At 41.8% G+C, this 21,140-nt stretch overlaps 1 protein-coding gene across 27 annotated transcripts in view; it reads left to right on the top strand.

Moving 5' to 3' along the window:
- Positions 1-21,140, top strand: part of KCNMA1 (potassium calcium-activated channel subfamily M alpha 1) — a 742,164-nt gene that overhangs the window by 443,787 nt on the left and 277,237 nt on the right. For 8 of the 27 annotated variants that reach the window (XM_075934710.1, XM_075934709.1, XM_075934712.1 and 5 more), the window contains one exon: positions 14,919-14,942. The exons of the other annotated variants lie outside the window; for them this stretch is intronic. In XM_075934710.1, coding sequence (XP_075790825.1) covers positions 14,919-14,942 — 24 coding nt within the window. The remainder of the gene's footprint in view (positions 1-14,918; positions 14,943-21,140) is intronic. 27 annotated transcript variants of the gene reach the window in all.

Genomic DNA, 21,140 nt, shown 5'->3' with positions numbered 1-21,140 from the left:
GTTTTTACATTGTCATTGGTCATTTAAGTAACTGTGCAGTTGTGTGTTCTGTGCCGCTGAAAACCAGCATTCCTCAGCTGGACCACAGATGTTCCTGGACCAGATTTCAGCAGTGCAGGGCCAGGGCTGGATTCCCCTGGCAGCCTCCAGAAACAAAGCCAGAGCCTCCGCAGTAGCTCCCTGGAGCAGGGGGCTGGAACTAGAGCCCTGTGGCAGCACAGCACAGCACAGCACAAGGCCAGAGCCACAGTCCCCAGGTAGCCCATATTGGCACAGGACTGAAGCACTGCAGCAGCCCCTGGGAACTGGATGGAGCCCTATGGCACTGTGGGGGCAGAGTATCCTGGCAGCCTGCAGAAATGCAGGGCCAAAGCCCCCACAGTAGCTCCCTGGAGCAAGAGGCTGGAACTAGAGCCCCACAGCAGCCCCTGGGAGCACAAGGCTGGGCCGAGCCCTGCAGCAGGAGCCCGAGCTTGTGCAGCTCAGGGCGCCGTCCGCAGCTGGCCAAGCAGCCCAGGCAGTTTGGTGCGGAGAGGGAGAGTTAGGGTTGCCAGGTGTCCGGTATTTGCGGGCCTCTGTCAGGTAAAAAAACCAGAAAATACCAGACATATAAAATGTTTTTCTCAGATGGAAGGCTGCTTGGGACATTCTTCCCCGCCACGTCTGGTGGAGTGGGGAGCGTATGGATTTTTTTTCTGCATTTTTTTTTTTCTCAACCAATTTTTTTCCTGCCATGTTCAGTATTTTTTGTGAAAGTATCTGGCAACCCTAGGGAGGAGGGAGAGCCAGGGTGCTTTCTGGGGCAGCCTGCCAGCAGCATGGGCTTGGGGGCTCGTGGCAGACTTCCCCTGGTCCGGCAAATTCTCTTGGTCAGGATTGGTCAGGTCCCAACAGTGCCAGACAATGGAGATCCAACCTGCATGCAGCTGTGAAGCTGTTTTCTGAGTACTGTACCTTGAAATGTAAAAAGTCTGCCTCTGTCACCAAGGGCAGTGATGAAAAGTTTAGTTACAAAAGTCATATATTGAGAAAGGCGCTCTAGTTTCTTTTCCATGGAATTGCTATCCTCCTTTTTCCAGTAAAGGAGACTGGAAATTACATATTTATGGGAAACATAGTTTTGATTCTGAATTGTTAGAAGATGTAGCTTATTTCCCTCCCTCCCCCCATCCCCTTGTACAGCATAATCCACTGGCCTAATCTTTAGGAAACAAAGGCATAATTAATTATAACAAAACCAATAGCCAAAAGGCCCATTTATAGCTAGATGGAAAGAGTGCCAATACTTTATAGGGGCATGGTTGTTGAAAAGATTGTGCTCATATATAAATATCTATCATCCCACCACTATTCATTTCCATGGTAGTAGTAATTTGGAATATTTTAGCTGTGACATAACTTTCATACATAGCCCAAAGTATCATCAAAATGCTTTTCAGCAGTTGGAGGGAGAATGTTGATAGACACTTCCACTGTTTTTCTTTGTTGACTAGCTGGATGTTAAAAGATTTTTCTACGTTAATATGAAATATAAAGGTATGCCTATGTTAGAACCAGAAACACTTCTCATTTAGAAAATGTAGAAGACCTCCAGTCTTGATATGCTGATATGAAAATAGGAGGAGTTCAATGCTGTTGTATTTTTAATTTATTTTATTGTCTCGTTGAAGTTCAGCAATGTCACACTCAATAGAGGAGACATGCGTCAACTCCTTCTGTAATTCACCTCCCACAGTGAGTGTGTGCACAAAACCAGTGCTTTGGATGAAGTTGCAATAACTGATAACCTTCAGTACATTACTGCCATTGTGCATGATAAACATAGCTAATAGTAAGGCCTTAGGGAGTATGCAGGCTTCCAGAAGAGGCTGAAAGAATCACAGAATATTGTTACCAAATTTCATTAGAGACCATCCCAGGGTTACACTCATATGGATTTATTAAGTGTTGCTATAGAGTTAAACAAAAGGGGATCGAGCTGTCACACACACTCACACACACATTCACATACTCAGGCACTCATACACTTACACAGATGACCTCACGCAGGTTGCAGAGAGACAACAGAGGAAGCCAAGGCATAGTGGGTCTCCTGCATCTGCCTGCAGTCACGTGTCCCGGCCGGCAAGCTGATCATAATGAGAGCATTGTCCACATAATCTCTCCTTTTTAGTGGAACTGGGCGGTTCCTCATGTACGCAGAGTCCTCCTTCCGTGACTGTCACCAAGAAGCATGCCCAGACCTCATTCCAAGTCCTTTATTTGCTTAGCGCAGCCGTGCCGCTGTGATTACTTTATTTAGCCATCTCCTGGCTCCCTGTTTTTAGCCTTGCTGTTTTCTTTGCCCAGACACACATTCACACTCTATCACCTACACACTGCAGGATGGGAATGTTGCACCGCTCAGAGGTGGGGGTTCCAAAGTTGCAAAGCGCAACAATCACAAAGCTTACAGTGAGTTGCAGAACTTAAAAGGCGAAGTGGCTGAAAGTTACGAAGACTAAAAAGTTGCAGAGCTCAACAATCTTATCACAAGTTGCAGAACGTATAGGCAAAGCACCTGAAAGTTGCAAAGAAACAGTTTACAAAACTTCAGAGCTCAACAATTACAAAGATACCTTCCAAAGCACTGCAATGGACTGAAAATCAAATACGAATCATCTGTGGTAAAATGGCTTAGGAGACGACTGTCTCCCCCCAAATAGTGTCCAAAGCAATGCAATCAGCAGCTGTTTTACAGGACCTAACCACATCAGCCACACCGTTACGGGCTCATTCACCTGCACATCTACCAATGTAATATATGTAGTCATGTGCCAGCAGTGTCCCTCTGCTATATACATCGGTCAAACTGGACAGTCCCTACATAAAAGAATAAATGGACACATCAGGTGTCAGGAATGGCAATACACAATAACCTGTAGGAGAACACTTCAATCTCCCGTGGCGCACAGTAGCAGATTTAAAGGTAGCCATCCTGCAGCAAAAAAACTTCAAGACCAGACTTCAAAGAGAAACTGCAGAGCTACAATTCATCTGCAAATTTGATACTGTCAGTTTAGAATTAAACAAAGACTGCGAATGGTTAGCCAACTACAAAAAGCAGTTTCTCCTCTCTTGGTATTCACACCTCCACATCAGCTGCTAGAAGTGGGCCTCATCCTCCCTGACTGAATTGACCTCATTATCTCTAACCTTGCTCTTGATTGGAACTCTTTTCTTAAGCCTGTATATTTATACCTGCCTCTGGAAATTTCCGCTACGTGCATCTGACGAAATGGGTCTTTGCCCATGAAAGCTTATGCTTCAGTAAATCTGTTAGTCTATAAGGTGCCACAGGACTTCCCATTGTTCTAGCAGCTGGTTTTGTCATTCTCTAAGTCATGTGCTGGCAGGACCTTACAGAAAATTTATGTGGAAACCGAGTACAGTAGCTCCAATTTACAGGGTAATAACTCAGGCGGAGGCTTTACACAATAAATATTGTTTCTAGTAGTATGCATTCTATTTGAACTAGCAGTTGTAAGGAAGATGAACTCTGTATTGACCTAAGGAGGGTTGGGGGCAATGTTCCTTCTCATTTTTTCCATCCATGTGAAGAATAATTTTATATGCACCGAGGTATGTACAAATATGCACCATCAATAGACATACAAAATCTAGCTGTGGGAGCTCTGCTAATGAGCTGGGCAGCATTTGAATTTCTCCTGAGCAGCCACACAGCTTAGAGGGAACACTAGCAGGGCAGGGGGAGGAGTCAGCTTCCTTAGTCCTATTGGGACAGGACAAAACTGCTATCCTGACGGACGGATGTCTCAATGGTTAATGAGGCTTGAGGTTGATTTGCTGTAGTGTTTGGATTTTTAATTCTTCCGTTAGCTCTCTGAAATCTCTCTCCTTTTGTGGGATGCAATGAGGTGACATCAGAGAAGCTAAGGAAGTAGTACAGGTTGAGCCTCTGTAGTGCAGCACTCTCTGGTCTGGCCTCATCTGTGGTCCAGCATGATTTTAGTTAGACAGGTGTCCACTTTTCACGTGTGTGGCCAACTTTCCCGTGGTCTCATAAAGGTTGTTTACAGTCACCCATCCTGGCTCTGTGTCTGTGCTGTCATTTAACTCTAGTTTACCCCTACATGTCTTCTAAGAGCCCAGTAAACAGTGGAAGTGTTGGTAATGCAGCTAGACAATATTAACCTACTGGGGTTTGGCAAATTCTTTGGTTCAGCACGCGTCGGGTCCCAAGAGTGCCGGACTAGACAGGTTCCACCTATAATAGAATAACAATACTACAAATACTTAGCACTACATGAACCAGATGCAGATGGGTGGAGTTAGCTGCTAGACATCTAAGAATGTACCTTTCTTTTCAGTGTCAGTTGCTGGAAGATTAATTAATGCACATGCAAAAAGTTCCCTACGGCCACCCTGCTTCTTCATTTGCAGTAATACTCAGAGATGCTCTGAAGACCCTGATAGAATGAATGAAATGTGGGATATAAACCCGGAAGCCCTTACAGAAAGGTTTAAAAGAAAAAAAAAAGGATCAATTATCATGCAGACAGCTGAATGAATATTTCCTAGCAAACAATTTTAAACATGGGTATCTTATGTCAGTCAGATGTCATAAGTAGCCTGATTTTGAGAGATGTGGGACATTCATAGCTCCCATTGAATTCAGTGGGAATTGTGAGTATTCAGCACTTCTGAAAATCAAGCCATTATGGATTTAGATACCTAATATTAGACACCCACATCTGAACATTTTAGCCTTAGTTTTAGTTGAACTAGTAAAAACTATCCCAGTTAAATTGCACCTTTTTTTTTTGTTTGTTTTTTATTTGGTTTCTGTTTAATGAAAAAATGGAAAAAAAAATCAAAGTTTTTCTTGATTTCCCCACCATCCCGATGCCTTTTTCTCCAGTGCTAGATTTCAGGGCCATCTGTGTGGCACCTTGGTTGAGAATTGTTGTGTGACAGTTACCATGAAAATAAACCCACCCCCTCAATTTTTCATAAAGCAGTTCTACATTTAGGTCAGTACAGATGAAATAGGGAATAGATTTATGGCATCACCATTTTGGACTGTGGCCATGATATTCCAAAATAACGGGCATATATTCCATAATATAAAATAAAAAATGACACTCAGTGGCTAGTGGCAACTCTAGGTTTCTCTTACTGCAGCTTTTTGTATTGTATACATCAGTGCTAGATTCTAAACCTAGTTAACTAATTAAAAAAGCCATGAGGATTAGCTAAGATAGATTTTTTTTTTCCTAGCAACATCCAACACAGTAAACCTCTTGGGGAATTTACTTGTCAAATCACACACTAAACAAGAGAGAGAGTCTTGAAGAATGATGCATTGGGTTTTTACCCACGAAAGCTTATGACCAAATAAATCTGTTAGTCTTTAAGGTGTCACAGGACTCTTTTTTTTTTAAAATGGTTTAAGTTACTAAACAGTTGATCCATTCAGCCATATCCACATCATTTTCTCTCCAAAAGCGGTTTTCCATATGTTGCTTCATTCATGCAACTAGGCCCTGCATCATCTTCTTGTGCTGCTTCCACTTGACACGTTTCCTTTTTAACCACGGAACGAATTTCTTCAAAATATTCCCAGCTAGGTTCTGTCTTATGCAGGTGTGAAAGTAAGTTAATATTTCTTCCAGGGACTGTCCTATTGCAGCCTGGGTCCCTGCCTGCTCTTTAAATAGCTCCTTGCAGGCTTTTGCTGCAGCTCTTGCCAGAGTTGTGCACCAGGGCACAACCATGTACCCAAAAGCCATGACAGCTTTCCTGAGGGAAAAGTGTGGGGAGATATAGAAAGCTCTGTGTGTGCTGAATAATACCTTCTCTTTTTCTTTCCAGTCCACGGCACTGTTCCTTTCTTTGATGCCTGCGTTCTTTCCTATATTTTGTGTGTCTATCTTTAAGACAGTGTCTTTACTAACTCCTCTGCCATGCCTGGCCAATGTCCACCACCACATAAGCACAGAACAAAAACAAACCTATCCAGCTGTTGTCTGTCTTTGCACGGGTGACTTTAGTCTGCTCAGAAACAGAAGCTGAAAGCCCAGAACTTACAAGAAGCAAGAGCTGATTGTTAGGCTGGACAGACTAGAGCTATTAATTCATTTTTATGAGAGTGTTTGTAATGATATTTAATTGTATCTGTTAGTTTTAAATAAGAAATGTAGTATTGCATGGATTATTTAAAAAAATCCAATTTAAATAAAAAAATCAATGCTTAAAAAATGGTTGATTTTTATCTGCCCCACCTGGTTGTTCTGGAAAGCAATTAGTTGTATTTAGTCAGTTTTAAATTCTTAGATCAACTCTTGTGGATCAAACTAATATTCATCGGGCAATTGTGATACACTGAAATGTTTTTCTGGCAAACCAGAGTAAAAAAGCATCACTTCCCCAGTAGCTGTTGTGACACACAAAATTGCAAATAGTTTTATCAATATGTGAATGTTGGGTCCCCTGCTGGATCCTGCTCTCGGCCACTGCAGACTGTTCTCCCTCAGCTCCAGAAAGCACATTCCTTCCTAGTTCTATAAACAACCCTTCTCTACTCACCACTACTTATTTTGTTGTTTACAAAACCTCCTGGAGAGCCAAGATGTTTTCAACTTTCTGGGAATGCTTTGTGCAAAATTCCTAAACAAGTCTAAAAATCACAGGAAGTTTACTAAATCAAGATACATAAGAATTTTGTGCCATTGTAAGTAATAAGCTGTAGCTTACATTTTTCATCTGCTAGTTTGTTTATTCTTCTTTGACCCTTTCAGCAGGGTGATGTGTCAGAGACCCAGCCTCCAGGATCAGATGTCTCTTGTCCTACTTTCCTCTCTGGTGTGTCCCCTTGGTTCTACCTTTCATGCTGTTTTGATCGCTTTTCTGCCATCTCCCTGGCAAGGGCGTTTGAACAAATGTGCTCTCTGAGGAGGATATGAAATGTGTGTTACATGTTTCTCGGATCCATTCCAGGCTGTGTTTGCTGTTTTGGCTAATCAGTGGTGTGGCTTTGTTATGAAATAAACAAACTGGTCCTAAAATGAAATATCTGTCATCTGTCTCCAGAAATCTCTTGTGTAGAACCATTCTGTATCTCATAGAACCAAATATTGTCAGCTCTTTGGCAGAGAAGAAGCAGTGGTTGTTACATGCATGACTTCTTTTTAACTTTCTCAGTAAATTTTCCAGTGGTAGCCATGTAAAGTATATGAAAGGGAACAGCTCAGAAATAGTATTTCTAGCTTTCTGAACTTCTGTTGGCTTTAGTATGCAGATGCCCAGATCCTGTGATGATGGAGATAATATAAATACTGGGGTATTTAGGTAGACTTCAATTCACTATTCACTGTGTTTTAAATGTTAAAGAATAAGGAATTAGTAAGCAAGCATTGATGTGACACACACACACAGACACAAAGAGAGTTCTGAAGGATTGTATTTTAAGGTGGTAGCTGTTTCTCCATTAAATTCATCCGATTTAATGGAACATTAATTTTAAACCACTGAACAGTTTTTTCTGAATAATTTGTGAGGGGAAGGGAAGGGAAAGGCACATCTTTTGAACTGAATCTAAAGTTGTCTTATCTGATACATTTGCAGTCCAGGATTTCCTTGACTTAACCACTCACAATAGAAATTGATTTTTAAATGTCCATGATTTCCAAGGCATTCCAACTATTTTAAGTTGGTAGCAAGCAAGCTTACCAGAATCTTGAGGCTTGTCATTGAAACTAACAAGAGGAAAAAAGGCTAACTGCCTTTGTATGAATCTGGTCTGTTCATTAAGGTGCAAAGCCTCCGTATTCTATGCATTGCTGAGGTCTGTGAGGGTCAAAGAAAGAAGGGATTTTGATTCACCCCATAGATGCAGAATGACAGCAGAACTAATTCACAGCCATGACTTCATTCTCGGCTCGGTAGTAGCCTCTCGCACTCTGGAACTGTCTCTCATCATGGGTAAGGGGAAAGGCAGCGAATCCATGTCATGAAAGATCCACCAGCTCTGCCCATTCCCGTCTCCCTTTGTACTGACACGTTCTCTTTGTGATGGTGTCACCTGTGTGCAGTATGGTACCTTCTCCACTAGTTCCTTCCACACCACCCCAGCTCAAGTTGTGTAACTGCAAAATTTCAGTGGTGAATCAGACACGCTAAAGTGAGGGTTGCGGTTTGTACCATTGGTACAAATCTCCATTTTAGTTGTAATTCTGTGCTTCAGACAATGAGAAAATGATGATTCGTAGGCTAAAATGTTGTGCAAATACCATTTTTTAGTATGTGGGTTTCTGCTTGTACAGTGTATGAGAATTATTGAAGAATTGTCATCTGTAAGAAAATTTCTCCCTCTATTTTTATCTAATGATCTATGTATTTTATTATGGGAAATGGATGGGATTTTTTTCAGATTATTTATTGAAATTCTGTTGCCATGTCGAGTACCTGAAGTGAAGAGTATTTATCAATTGTAGGGCTGTAAATTCTTAATTCTATTATGCAAAGTGAGCTGCAATAATTAGTCTCTGTTCCTTTTGAGATTACCTAAATGATTTACCATGTGCCCATTGCAGGACTGTGAATTTTAATGAATTCTTTTAGTACATGATTTTGTTGTGGAGGAGTAGTCTGTCTTAAACAGCATTTCAACTAAGAACAGGGTGCTGCATTTGTTGAATGTCAGTACACAGTATGTATGTAAACATTAATAATACAAGATTCCTAGCTGTGAGCCCTGTCAAACTGTGAAATAGTCTTTAAAGGTTGTGGTGGGAGTCATATTGCTTACGATTTTTAGTTGTTTGTGTAGCATTTTTAAAAAGACTCGTGTCACATTTTCAAAAGAGACTTAAGTTCTTAAGTGCCTATATAATTTTTGCACATGGGATTTCAGCTCCTGTATCAATTAGATACTTTCCAAAAAGTTACCCTAAGTTTTAGCAATTTTACCTTCAGCATGAAAGAAATAGTCCTGCTAAGTGAAATGTTCTTTTTAGGTTATAAATGCATGAGCAGTTCGGAGGCTATTTACATGCCTGAAAGTTAGGAGAGTGTTTGTTTTGCTGCTTTGTCGATAAGCCAAATAGCAGGAATTGGGCCTAGGAAACTATTCCCTGTTATATGTGATCAGCTGCAGATTTCTAGTTCCTGAGGGATTTGTAGCACTGCAGAATATCTAGTAGGGTGAGGAAGGAGTTACTCATGTTCATCCCATAAGTGTTTGCATGAATTGGCCTATCTGTATGTTGGATGAGTTACACAGAACATGTTTATGGTGTTTTAAAAAACGTAGATACTTTCACACAGTTGGAGCTCATGTTATCATCCTGTCAGTGTCACTCACTTTGCTGCTGCTAGTCATTCTTCAAGTGATTGCACACTGCCATGCCGCTGTAGGTGGGTGTGCACGTGGTTGGAGACTTTTTCTGTCTGTGGTGCCCATCAGGATGCCTTAATTGTCCTTTGTGGCTGCATGCACATGTGGTGGTGGTTGGAGCGATTACAGCCTTGCTACTGAAAGTTCTTCCCTCATGCCATGTAAAATATATTCATTTTCACTTAGAGCCAACTAAAAGCTAGTTTTAGATCATCTCTCCACCACTGTCTGAAGACAGGATACTGGGCTAGATGGACCTTTGGTCTGATCCACTATGGCCATTCTTATATTCTTATATTTAAGGTTGTGGCTTGTTAATTATTTGTTCAGTTTTTAGGTCTTAGACTCCCATTAACCATGTGTTAGACTAAAACATAAAGGCTTAGTAATTTAGCTCTGTCAAGATTTGTCTGGCAGTTTTTCTCAGCTTTCCAACCATTGGTAAAAAAATGGTCTCTCTCTTCCAATCCCAATGCTATCAGACATTTGAAAGCTCTGGCCAGAGTATTCCCTCAGGTGCAAAAACCTCTCCTGGTGCCATCATCCGTGATTTGAACCTGATATGAGCAAAGTTAATGAGCACTTTGTTCTCTGGTGCCGCTGTCTATGCAGGTGGCGTTCTTAATTGCAGTTACCTCAGTGAGGAGAGTGGGTAAGTTGAGAGCTCTGACAACAGAGCTTCCCTATGCAGCCCTCCATAGGAACATAGATTGCCTTCATCCTCGTCTAAAAGTCCTCAAAAAAGGAGTTTCCAACTGTCATGTTAACCAGGGAATCTATTTGATGACTTTCTTCCCAAAGCCTTATGCTTGTAAGGTTGAAGAAAAGCTTCACCTAGTAGATGTTAGAACTTCAGCTTTTGACCTCAACCATTTTAGGTCCTTACTGCAATTGTTCATTGCAGTGGTAGAGGGACTGAAAGTCCACCCTCTATCCTCTCAAATTTCCTCTTGGTATAGGTTGAACCTCCCTAGTCTGGCATCCTCAGGACCTGATCAGTCCCGAAGCAGGAAATTTGCCAGACCCGGAGTGGTCAATACTGGCCCTGCTGATGCTGCTGGCTGCCGCCATCTTGCTTCTTCCTAGCCCCCCCTCCTGTCTCCACACCTTGCTCCTCTCTCACTGAGCTTGAATGCCACAGATGAGGGATTTGCAGCATCCAGAACCTCTGAGAGGGTGAGGAAGGAGTTACTCACCACAGGGCCCCTGGCTTTTCCCCACGAGTGTCCCAAGTGTGGAGTACCCACGAATGCCAGAGCTTGGATGTGATCAGATGAAGGACACCTGGATTGGAGCAGTCCAACCTGCATTTTCTCATATTCCTTTGTGCTGTCAGTTGCTCATGTAACTCCATCGTCTAGAAGGCTTTTGATTTGTTCGGTGGGGTACATGTTTGCCCCCCACTGTGCTATCACCCGTCAGTCTAGGAATGATGCCAGATTCTGGCATGTTGTTCTACACTCACTGTTCAGCTAGATTATGAGCACACCTCCAGATCAGACTGATTATGAGTCCACCCACCGGGGAGTGGAAACCTGCAATCACTTGGAGACAAAATATGGTTACTAATCTTTCTTTAATTGTTGTTCTTTGAGGTGGGGTTAGCACATGTCCATTCTATGGCCCACCCTCTTCCTCTTCTCCGTCAGAGTCCATCTGAGAGTAGGGAACTGAGGAGTTGGGAGGGGCAACTCCACCTTTTATACCTGCACACAGTGGCATACAGCAGCAGAGGTCACTCGAACCTCCCTGAATGGGCGCCACTGAGGGGGAAACCTCTCTGCCCATCATGCATCGGGCATACACTCGGCTACAGAGCAATGGAAATGTGTAACCTAACTCCAAGAGCATCGGTTATGGAACGGCTGCTAGCTGTTTTTCCCTGTATATAAGAAGGAGATCAGCTTTTGGACAGTGTGAAGAAGCTGCAGCCCAAATGTAGGAAAATCCCTCCCTCCCCCATGAATTAAGGAAAACTTTTTACAGGTTGGGCTTCCCTGGTGCACCCAAGGGAACTGGCTGATCCCGAATGAAGGAATTTGCCGGACCAAGGGAGGTCCCCTACCACCGGCTCCCCAGCCTGCCTCCCCTCAGTGCTCCTGGCTCCGTTACCGTCCCAGCCTGGTCTCACCTCTCTCCCCTTCCCCCCCACCCCCCCGCTACAGCCTGTCTGGGCTGTCACTGCACTGCTACCAGCCCTGCTGCTTCTGATTCCAGTCGCAGCTGGGCTGCTGGCAGCTCCCAGGTCCAGAGCTGCCAGGCCACAGGCTCAGGCTCTGGCCCCAGCCAGGCTGTTGTGGGTTTCAGCTCTGGCCATGGCCCTGCGTTGCCCCAGATTGCCAGGGGCTCCAGCCCTGGCCCCCGCATTTCCATGGGCTGACCCATGCTGCTGGGGGCCTCCAGACTCTCTGGTCCAGGAACACTTATGGCCCTGCTGGACTACGGATGTTGCCGGACTAGAGTGCTGGTTTTGGGAGGTGCAGCCTGTAGTAGTGTTGGTTTAATTTGAACCATACAATATCCAAAATTGATTATTATTTTCATGGGGGGGAAGTATCTTGTTTCAACTGGATTAAATCTAAACGGCTGCTGGATCCACGAGAACAAAAGAGCTGTTCATTCTGGTGCCTTTTCTATCTTTTGAGTTTGGGAGGAGAATTATGAGTCCTTCACTTTCGTCTCAAAGAATGTAATACAGGTCACAGCACAGGCACCTGTTACTAAGCATAAGATTTACCTACCAGTCCCTTTCACTGTCACACCTGGGTGCCAATTTTCTTCCACTATTTGATCTGAGGAAGTGGGTCTGGCCCATGAAAGCTCATCACCTAATAAACCATCTTGTTAGTCTTTAAAGTGCTGCATACCCCTGTCTTTTGTTTCACCTGGATCTTCCCTTAATTTGTGCTTTTGTCTTGTTTAGCACACACATATATGGCATATATTTGTATAGGGGTTGAGGAAATCGTATTGAATTGTTTTCAGGTACTTTGAAGGCAGCATATGCGTCTTATTTTTGACAAGTACAGTGAGGGTAAGGAACAATACATTTTGGCTAGATTAAGATAGAAAATCTTCAAGTGAGAATAGCTTTAACAGCAAAATCCACAGGATGCAAAAAAAGATGCCCCCATCTCTCTCCCAGTTCCCTGAAGGCAATCCATAAGAATTTCTCCCGGGAACGGACCTCTTTTAGCAGTGTGAGGTGTAGAGTACAACTCACTCCAGTGTATAGGTCAACTCCCTCCAGACCCTTACCCGCTGGTGTGCTCTTACTCTGAGGGAAGGAGGAGGGATTGCAAGGCATTCAAAGTATGTTGGTTCCTTTATTGAGCACATCTTGGAGAGAAGTTGCTAGCTGCACCCATGCAGCCCAAAAAGGTTACACAAGCCATAGTGCTTCAGGGTGTAGCTGATATAAAAATGTAGAATCCATGTTGTTCTCTTGGATGCTGTTAGATTTCCTAATACTAGACATTAATAGTGAATGTTGTTGTGCTCATCCAGGCCTGTCAACTAGGAGATGGGGGGAGCAAAAGGGTCTGCTTCCCCCACTTTGCTCAGGGGAGCGGTCTGGCTGTAGGCTCCTCTGTGCTCATGCTGATAAAATATTACTGGGGGCTGTGTTGAAGTTATGAAACTATAATTTCTGGTATTTGTAGCTCCTGTTGTCAACAGATGGATTTTGTATCTACTCTGCACCTCTGAAAATCTGGGCTTGTGTCAATGAGGTTGTTTTAACTGACATTTTGTTAAATTGACAGGATAGGAAATCCAGGCAAGTTACTAAACTCTTGGGACACTTCTATAATGTCTAGATGGGGAAAAATACTTAACTATGCCTGGTTTTTTACCAGGGGTATGATTTTTGTAAATTTTGTATATGCATACATTTTCTTAGCTGGATCAACATTTGTCATTTAGAAAAGGAAAAAAGCATTAGATATTTATTTTCAGATGTGTAAGACAGTATCACCAACAGTGCAAAATGTTACATACATAAAATATACATATAGTTTATATCATTTGTATAGTGTATATTGGGTACATTGTAATATATATGATGGATATACAGAATGAACCTCAACTCTTTCCTTGGCATTCCTTAGAAGTTCACAAGTATTATGGCACCTCAGCTAATGAACTTGCACAGCTTAAAGTCTGCTGGTTTTGGTAGCAGAGCTGATCTCTCTCTTTTTTTTTTAAATCAACAAATGCCCACCCAGTTAGCTGTGTACACATGTGCAGTGCATATTTGTGTATGTGCGCTTCTGTTTATTTAAAAACATGTTCTCATTCCCAGTCCATAATTTTGAACAGCTATGCTTTTATTAAATTCTAACCAAATATTTTGAAATCAAGACAAGATATTAGTGATGGTTGTAGACTCTGCTAAAAGGGAGTTTGCTCAGACCTTTTGAAAGAATTCAGTGGTTTGTGGAGGCCAGAGGTTCAATTCTGCTCTCAGTTACATTAGTTTGTTGTCTTCAAAATTTGGCCACAAGTATGGTGTTGTCGGAAATGTTCGCTTGAACAATTAGTTAATGTGTTTGGGAATTACAGAACATACCTACTGTGGTCACCTACATTTCAAGGAAGTAAAAGCCAGTTGCTTGGAAAAAAATTAACAGCTAATAAAATTATGGAACAAAGCTTATTTGTAGTAGAGCAGCATCATGCAATATTTCATTCATGATACAAAATCATACATGTTAGTTATGCTGTATGATCTGTTACCTGAGTATTATTTGAAAAGAAATTCTATCTGATCAGACTAATTTAAAAAGCTACTTGTTGCATTTGGGATGTGAATTATTGGATGCCAAATATTGAATGGCCCTTAAAACATAGGTTAGGTGACCACCCTATTTTCCAGGATATATGTTTATATTTTATATTCATGGCAGCCATGAAGGTGAATGAAACAAAAGGCTATTCAGAGTTTCTGCTGGTTTATGCAATGTAGTATCTTGTTCAGAGAAAACAAGGTAGCCTGCCAGTTAAGGAGTAGAATGATTGCTGAGCAAACCCTTTACACCTAATTGTTTCCTTATGGTATCAATATTCATGCAATGCAATACATTATGCATTCAGATCAGTAGAAGTTGTGTGATTTAAATCCTGTGTGCTTCATTGAAAATTCACTGCTATATGTTTGTGTATTATTTACTAGCTCCAATTATTGCCCAATTACAGGATATTGTAGGCATTTTTGAAATTACAGTGTATATCATTAATCTGTGCCTTGTTTTCTTTTGGAGTTTTCCAAACATCTTGAAAATTAAGGTTTGGTTTGAAAGTGCTAATAAGGTTACTTTTTTAAACAACAAACCAAAATGCATATAAAAACATAGATTGAATTTCAAGCTCATTAATCTTTCTCCTCCAGAGAGCTTCATTTTCTAGTGTGTAGAACTCTTGCTTATGTATAGAATTTTTGTTTATAGTAGCGTAAACATTTTCAGCCTGTGTCTTCATTGCTGAAATAACCCACCTCTTTCATATCAACTCTTATACCTAGGAGCCGCACTGCAGACTCAATGATGTAGGTTTTTTCTGCATGGCAGCCAAGGCTAAACTGTGAATTCATTGCATGATGCAACTTCACCTTTTTGGTTGTCTATGGGATTAATTATATTCTATTCTTGTACTGCTTGTGCATGTCAACGTGCTTATCCTAATGGCCTATACACTGAATGCAGTCTAAGCATTAAGTGCATGAACCAGAATTTAAAAAAAGATGACTTTTGAGTAAATAAACATGATGGCTATCGCTGTATATGGAGTTAGTTACACCCTTATAGAACTAAATTAATAGCAATATGTACTAAGTCTGTTCATTTAAAATATCTGGCATCCTACGGTAGTTAACCAAAAGAATAAGCACTAAGAGAAGGGTTGCTGGTGGCAGGAGAGAGTGCACACAGCCTCCTGGCTATTATTGTTAGATGAGGGTTGAATGGAAGCTAAAAGCACTCAAAAGTCAGGTAAGCCTCTAACTGAGCACAAAACCCCTTCATAATAGTTATGGTGGCCATGGGAGTAATATACCAGTTCTTATCGAATATAAAACTTTGTGAAGAAACTTAAAGTTCTACAGTCTGCCATATTTAACCTGAATTAATTTCAAATGGATTCCGTTATCAAATGCCACCAGAAGTATCGATTCCGATTTGACATGAAGATTCACCATCCTGTCCTAAACTCCCTTGGCAAATTGTTTTGGCCATCCAGACGGGCTCTTCACTATTTGTTCTTAGATGTGTTGGCAGAAACTGTTCATCTAAAATGGCAAGAGATGTGTGATGTAGTATTAATTCTAAAGCTTGGGTCTCGATGGAATAATGATGTGTAATATCATCGCTAGGAAATGTACTCCCCACATAGACAGTATTTTGAGCATCTTCTCTCAAAATTCCATTTGGTGGTATTATTGACTAGCAAATATAATCATGTGAATCGTGTGCTGAAATGTTAGACACCATAAGTTTTCCTTTCAGGACTGATGAACTATTCTCTAGCAATCTATGATGCCTGGAGATTATGCCTTGTCCTCGTTCCACTCGCACACACCTACACACCCATGCTTTGCATTTGTAGTAATTTGAATGGTATTTTAAACATGAAAAAAAATTATGTAGATAAATGGAATTGTAAGCACGAAAAAAATAATTAAAACATTGGCTTTTAAAGGAGCCAGTGAATAGTCAAATATATTCAGAATGGAAGAGAAATAATGGAAATTGCTTGAAGAACATCATTTTATAACAGATGTAGTGTGATGTCTGGGGATGTCTTGCAGCTCTTAGGACTCCATACCACTTTTTTTCTTTTTTTACATACTGAGGATACCATATAATACCAGTTACCTTTCTGCTGAAGAGAAACTGAGGCTATTGAGAGGGCTGTTTCTGAACTGGCCAGAAATGTCTCTGTAGAGCACAGGAAGAGGAAGTAGAAATGGCATGAGCAGGGTTCCATTTCTGACTCTACCACTGTGTGGTATTAAGCATGGCACTTAACCTTGCTGTACATCCGTTTTCCCTATCAGTTGGGCAATAAATACTTCCCTCCCTCAGATGGCTGTTACAAAGCGTAGCAAATGTTTGTAAAGCATTTTGATATATTGTCAGATGAGAAGAACTGTGCAAATTTTGTTCTATCATTATAATTCCTCATGTTGTCTGCTACTTTGGGTACAAAATGCTTCTGCATCCTCTCAGTTCTGTGGAGTTGGAGCCATGTTGTGATAGCTTGTTGCGCTGCTGAAAGCTGCCAGTCCTGAGCTCCATTTTGTAAAGCAGATAAAGGGAGCATCTACACTGCACCATTGCTTGAAATAAGATGTACAACTAGAGCTCCACAAATTGCTGATCTTATTTCGAAATAACCCGCTATTCCAAAACGTCTTTTACTCCTTATGGAATGAGGATTACAGGGATGTCACAATAGTGAGCCTGTTATATTTTGAAATAATGGGATGGCTGTGAAGATGCAGGATATTTTGGAATACTCTGGAATCCTGAAATAACGTTGCAGTGTAGATGTAGCCAAAGTGATCAGTAAAAAGTAAATGCTGTGGGGGGGGGTAGGGGGGAACGTAATGTACTATTATAAACAAGCCTTTGGCTTTCACCTTTAACAAATCACCAGGACTCTGCATTTTTTCATTCAGATTTCAAACAACTTTCTTATCTGAAAAATTGAAGTAGGCCAGTGGTCACCAACCAGTCGATTGGGATCTACTGGTAGATCTTGGAGCCTCTGACAGATCATCTTGACTGGTTTGGCCATGAGGCTGTCAAGTGCAGCACTTCCGCTGCCCCTCCCCACACTGCTGCGCATCTCCTGCTCTTTGCCTTGGAGCTGTTTCCCTCTCTCAGCCTGAATTCTATTTCCACAGAACGGGTGTGGAGGACACAGGTTTGGGCTGGAGGGAGTTTGCTGGCTGCTTTTGAGAGTCACGCAGGGCCAGGGCAGGCATGAGCCTTCCTTCGCCCCACTGCACCACCACCCAGGAGCCACCTGTGGTAAGCAGTGTCCAGCTGGAGCCTGCCTCCTGAATCCCTGTCCCAGTCATGTACCCCCTCCTACAACCCAACCCCCTGTCCTAGCCCTGAGCCCTCCTAGACCCAAACTCCCTTACAGAGACTTACCCCAACCCCCCTCTGGTACCCCACCCCCGCCCCAGGCTCAGATCAGAGTCCTTCTCACACTGAAAATCCCTTAGCCCAAGACCAATGCCTTTGCCCCAACCCTCTTCCCCTGCCTGGTGAAAGGGAGGGAGAATGAGGGAAGGAGCGAGCATGGAGGGAGCAGGAGCAGGACCTTGGAGAAGGGGCATGAAGGAGATGGGGCAAAGATATTTGGGTTTGAGGTAGATCCTGGATTGCACATAAATTCAGAAAGTGATCTCATCCTTTAAAAGGTTGGAGACCCGTGAAGTAGGAGTATTAAGTTATATGCAACCCGAATTACTTTTCTGTTTAATTCTGTTTGCCACGTCTTTTCAGGAGTTCATAATATTCAGTAAATGTAGACTTCAAAAATTTGACATTCCCTTAAATTATCATTCCTTCCATATAAACAAATAGGACAGCCTCTCATGCAAGATAAATGTGACTCCTTTGTGAAAATGACAGAGTGAGAAAGTTAAAGATTTCCACCTCATTCTGTTTTACATCTTTTCTGAATTATCTACTAGGTCAATATTGGGTCACAAGTCCAAGGGAGACATCTGCACTAATTTGTACCAAGTAGTAATGAATCAGAGTCTAAAGTAAAGTAGCTTTGTCCAGTGCAGACTAAAATGCCATTAAGCTATGAAAACTAAATGCACTACCTGAGTGGTAGGAATAGGTAGTTACATCGTTGGAATAGATATTCTTCCATTTTGTCTTGCGGTAGAGTGGTCTCTTACAGCCAGTACTCAGGAGATCAACTGGGGACATTTTGTAAAGTGTAACAGTCTGTATAAGCAGAACATAAAGACAGTTTTGCATTAACCACAGCAGCGGTGTCCTGCATCTCTAATCTCTGTAGTATAGCTCGGTTCATTTCACTATCTACAGAAACCCACATTATTCATATTGCATTAATTATAACTTCTACCCCAGAAGTGAATAAGTAGCCACTCCTGAGGTGTTGCAGTCTCATACCTTACGCTAGGGAGTGACTGTGTATGAAATTATAAAGCACTCTAGGCACACACAATCTTTAACAGTCATAGTCTTACCGCTCTCAACCCTGATGGGAAACCCTGTTGTTCTGTGCTTCTTCATCAGTGTCAGGGTTCCTCCAGCACCTAGGGCTCATCTAGACTACCCCTCTTTTGAAAGAGGGATGTAAATGAGCCAGATCAAAAGCGCAAATGAAGCATGGATTTAATATCCCGAGCTTCATTTGCATATTTGCATCAGATCGCTGTTTTGAAAAAGGATATTTCAAAAGTGAAACCGCAGTCTAGACGTGATTCTTTCAAAACAAAACCAAACAAATCCCTTTTTCGAAAGAACCTGTACTCCTGAAAATATTAGGAGTACAGGTTCTTTCGAAAAGGGTTTTTTTTCCAAAAGAACCGCGTCTAGACTGCAGTTTTACTTTCGAAATACCCTTTTTCAAAACAGCACTCTGACGTGACTATGCAAATGAAACACGGGATATTTAAATCTGCATTTAATTCGTACTTTCGATCTGGCTCATTTACATCCCTCTTTTGAAAGAGGGATGTAGTCTAGACAAGCTAGTGTCTTTTAATTCTTAGCCCTCTGAGGAATGACGTTTTAGAACAGTTCCTCAGTAGCAGATGTGGGGAACAAACAAGTTAATGACTTTTATGAGCAAACTGGACACCTTTAGGAGTAAGCTCGTATGATGGGGTTGCTTGTGGTGCGGGTGGGAGGATTCAGCAGCCCTGTGTGCCCCTGCTGGTCTTATGATTCACAAGTTCTTGTTTCAGTGCTTCAGCTGGCTCCCTGCAGGGATAAGGAATGAATTTCCCTCCCTCGCCCTCCAATTGTCGTCTTTTTCTCTAAAGCATCAGAGATGGGACCTGAGACTTCTATAGACGGGGCAGGGTCGGCCAATGCTCTCAGATGGCATGAAGCATTTTCTCTCTTGTGTGTTTGGCTGGTTGGTTCTTGGTCAGCATGTTCAGGGTCTAATTGATCAGTATATGTGGGATTGGGAAGGAATTCTGCTTCTGTAAGATTGTCAATGACCTTTTTCTGCAGCATGTGAGTAGCTTCCTGGTTTTAACCAGGTATATCTCCCTTTTGCTATCTTTATGAATAATTGTCTGTTTATTGGATGGCACATGAATATTCACCTATGGCCTGTTAACTTTGGTTTGTTTTTTACATGTGCATATTTTAGTGGTTCTCATAATGAAAAATTAGAGTTCCGTGCATCTGCTAAAATATCAACATTTTAGGCCAGTACCAATCTTCAGAATATTTCTAGGATAAAAAATCTTTGTAAGACAGAGAGAGGATGGATTTATCATGGTAATGCAAGTCAATGAGATCTACACCCTTGCTAAGGTAATTCTATTGGAAGAGCTTTGTTGAGAATCTGACTGCCTCATTTCTGAGTATGGGGAATACCCTGTTTATCCTTGCCATGGACTTTCTGCTTGCTGTTGTAATGCAGTTTCACGCTATTTCCTGGGGTACATCTGCACTGCGGAGCTACTTTGGGATATCGGAATTATCCTGAAATAGCTATTCCGCATCTATTGAAGCAGCCTGCTATTTTGAAATAGATTTTGAAATAACGGGTGGCTTATTCCAATGTCCCAGTAACTGGAGGGATAAGGGGCATTTTGGAATAGCGAGTTATTTCGAAATTTGGCATTGTGTAGACAGTGCTGAATTACGAAATAAGCTATTTCAAAATACATTTGAAATAAACTACGCAAGTTGCGTAGCACATTTTGAACTATGGGTGCTGTGTAGATGCACCTTGAGTGGCCTTTAGGCTGGCAACAAAAGCAATCACAAAAGTAACATTAAATTATTTTTAAAACTGTCTGAGCAATGGCAACACAAGAAGAATGGTGCTATGTTAACTCCCAGGGTTATGGTATTTTATACAATTCTGCCCTGTAAAATCATTGTTACGTGAAATTGCTCTTTAATTTCATATTACTGCAGTTAGTGCTGTGCAACCTCTTCTTTCTGTGGGACAAACACTGAATGCTAATCCACACTAGTTAAACCTTTTTTTTGGCACCTTACATGAAATGTGCTATTCACCAAGGTGAAGTTCCTAGCTATTAATGTATCCAGAAGAGAGGTTGAATGTTTATCAGAATTCTACAAGTGGAAGAATTGTGTGTGCTGAGAGAGAGAGACATAATTTGGTGTTTTGGGATTCTGTGTGCAGCAGCACTGTAGCTTTGGTTTGGAATTTCAGAAGGATGGTGTCATGGGAAGCTTATCCCCTCCTAAGAATACTTAACCACTCCATGGAAAATTGTATTAGGGAAGGGCCAGGACTTGACTCCCTAATAGCAGATGTCCATGATATTCTGGGGACGCAGAATATCATGAACGTATTAAGTCAAATGCATGCGCGAGTTTTACAGTGCTGTAAGTCATCTGACTTCATTTGATGTTTCTGACTTGCACCATTCTTAGTGACTGAACAAGCTGCATGTGGCTGTGTAACTTGCACCATAATGCCATTGCTGAGTTTAGCCAACTTGTGCTGGTTTAGCTAGGGGAAGTTGACAGCTGGCACT

The sequence above is a fragment of the Pelodiscus sinensis genome, chromosome 8 (genome assembly GCF_049634645.1).
Source record: "Pelodiscus sinensis isolate JC-2024 chromosome 8, ASM4963464v1, whole genome shotgun sequence".
In the NCBI taxonomy this organism is placed as follows: domain Eukaryota; kingdom Metazoa; phylum Chordata; order Testudines; family Trionychidae; genus Pelodiscus; species Pelodiscus sinensis.
The sequence above is the reverse complement of the archived record's forward strand: the minus strand, read 5'-3'. Positions and strand labels throughout refer to the sequence as shown.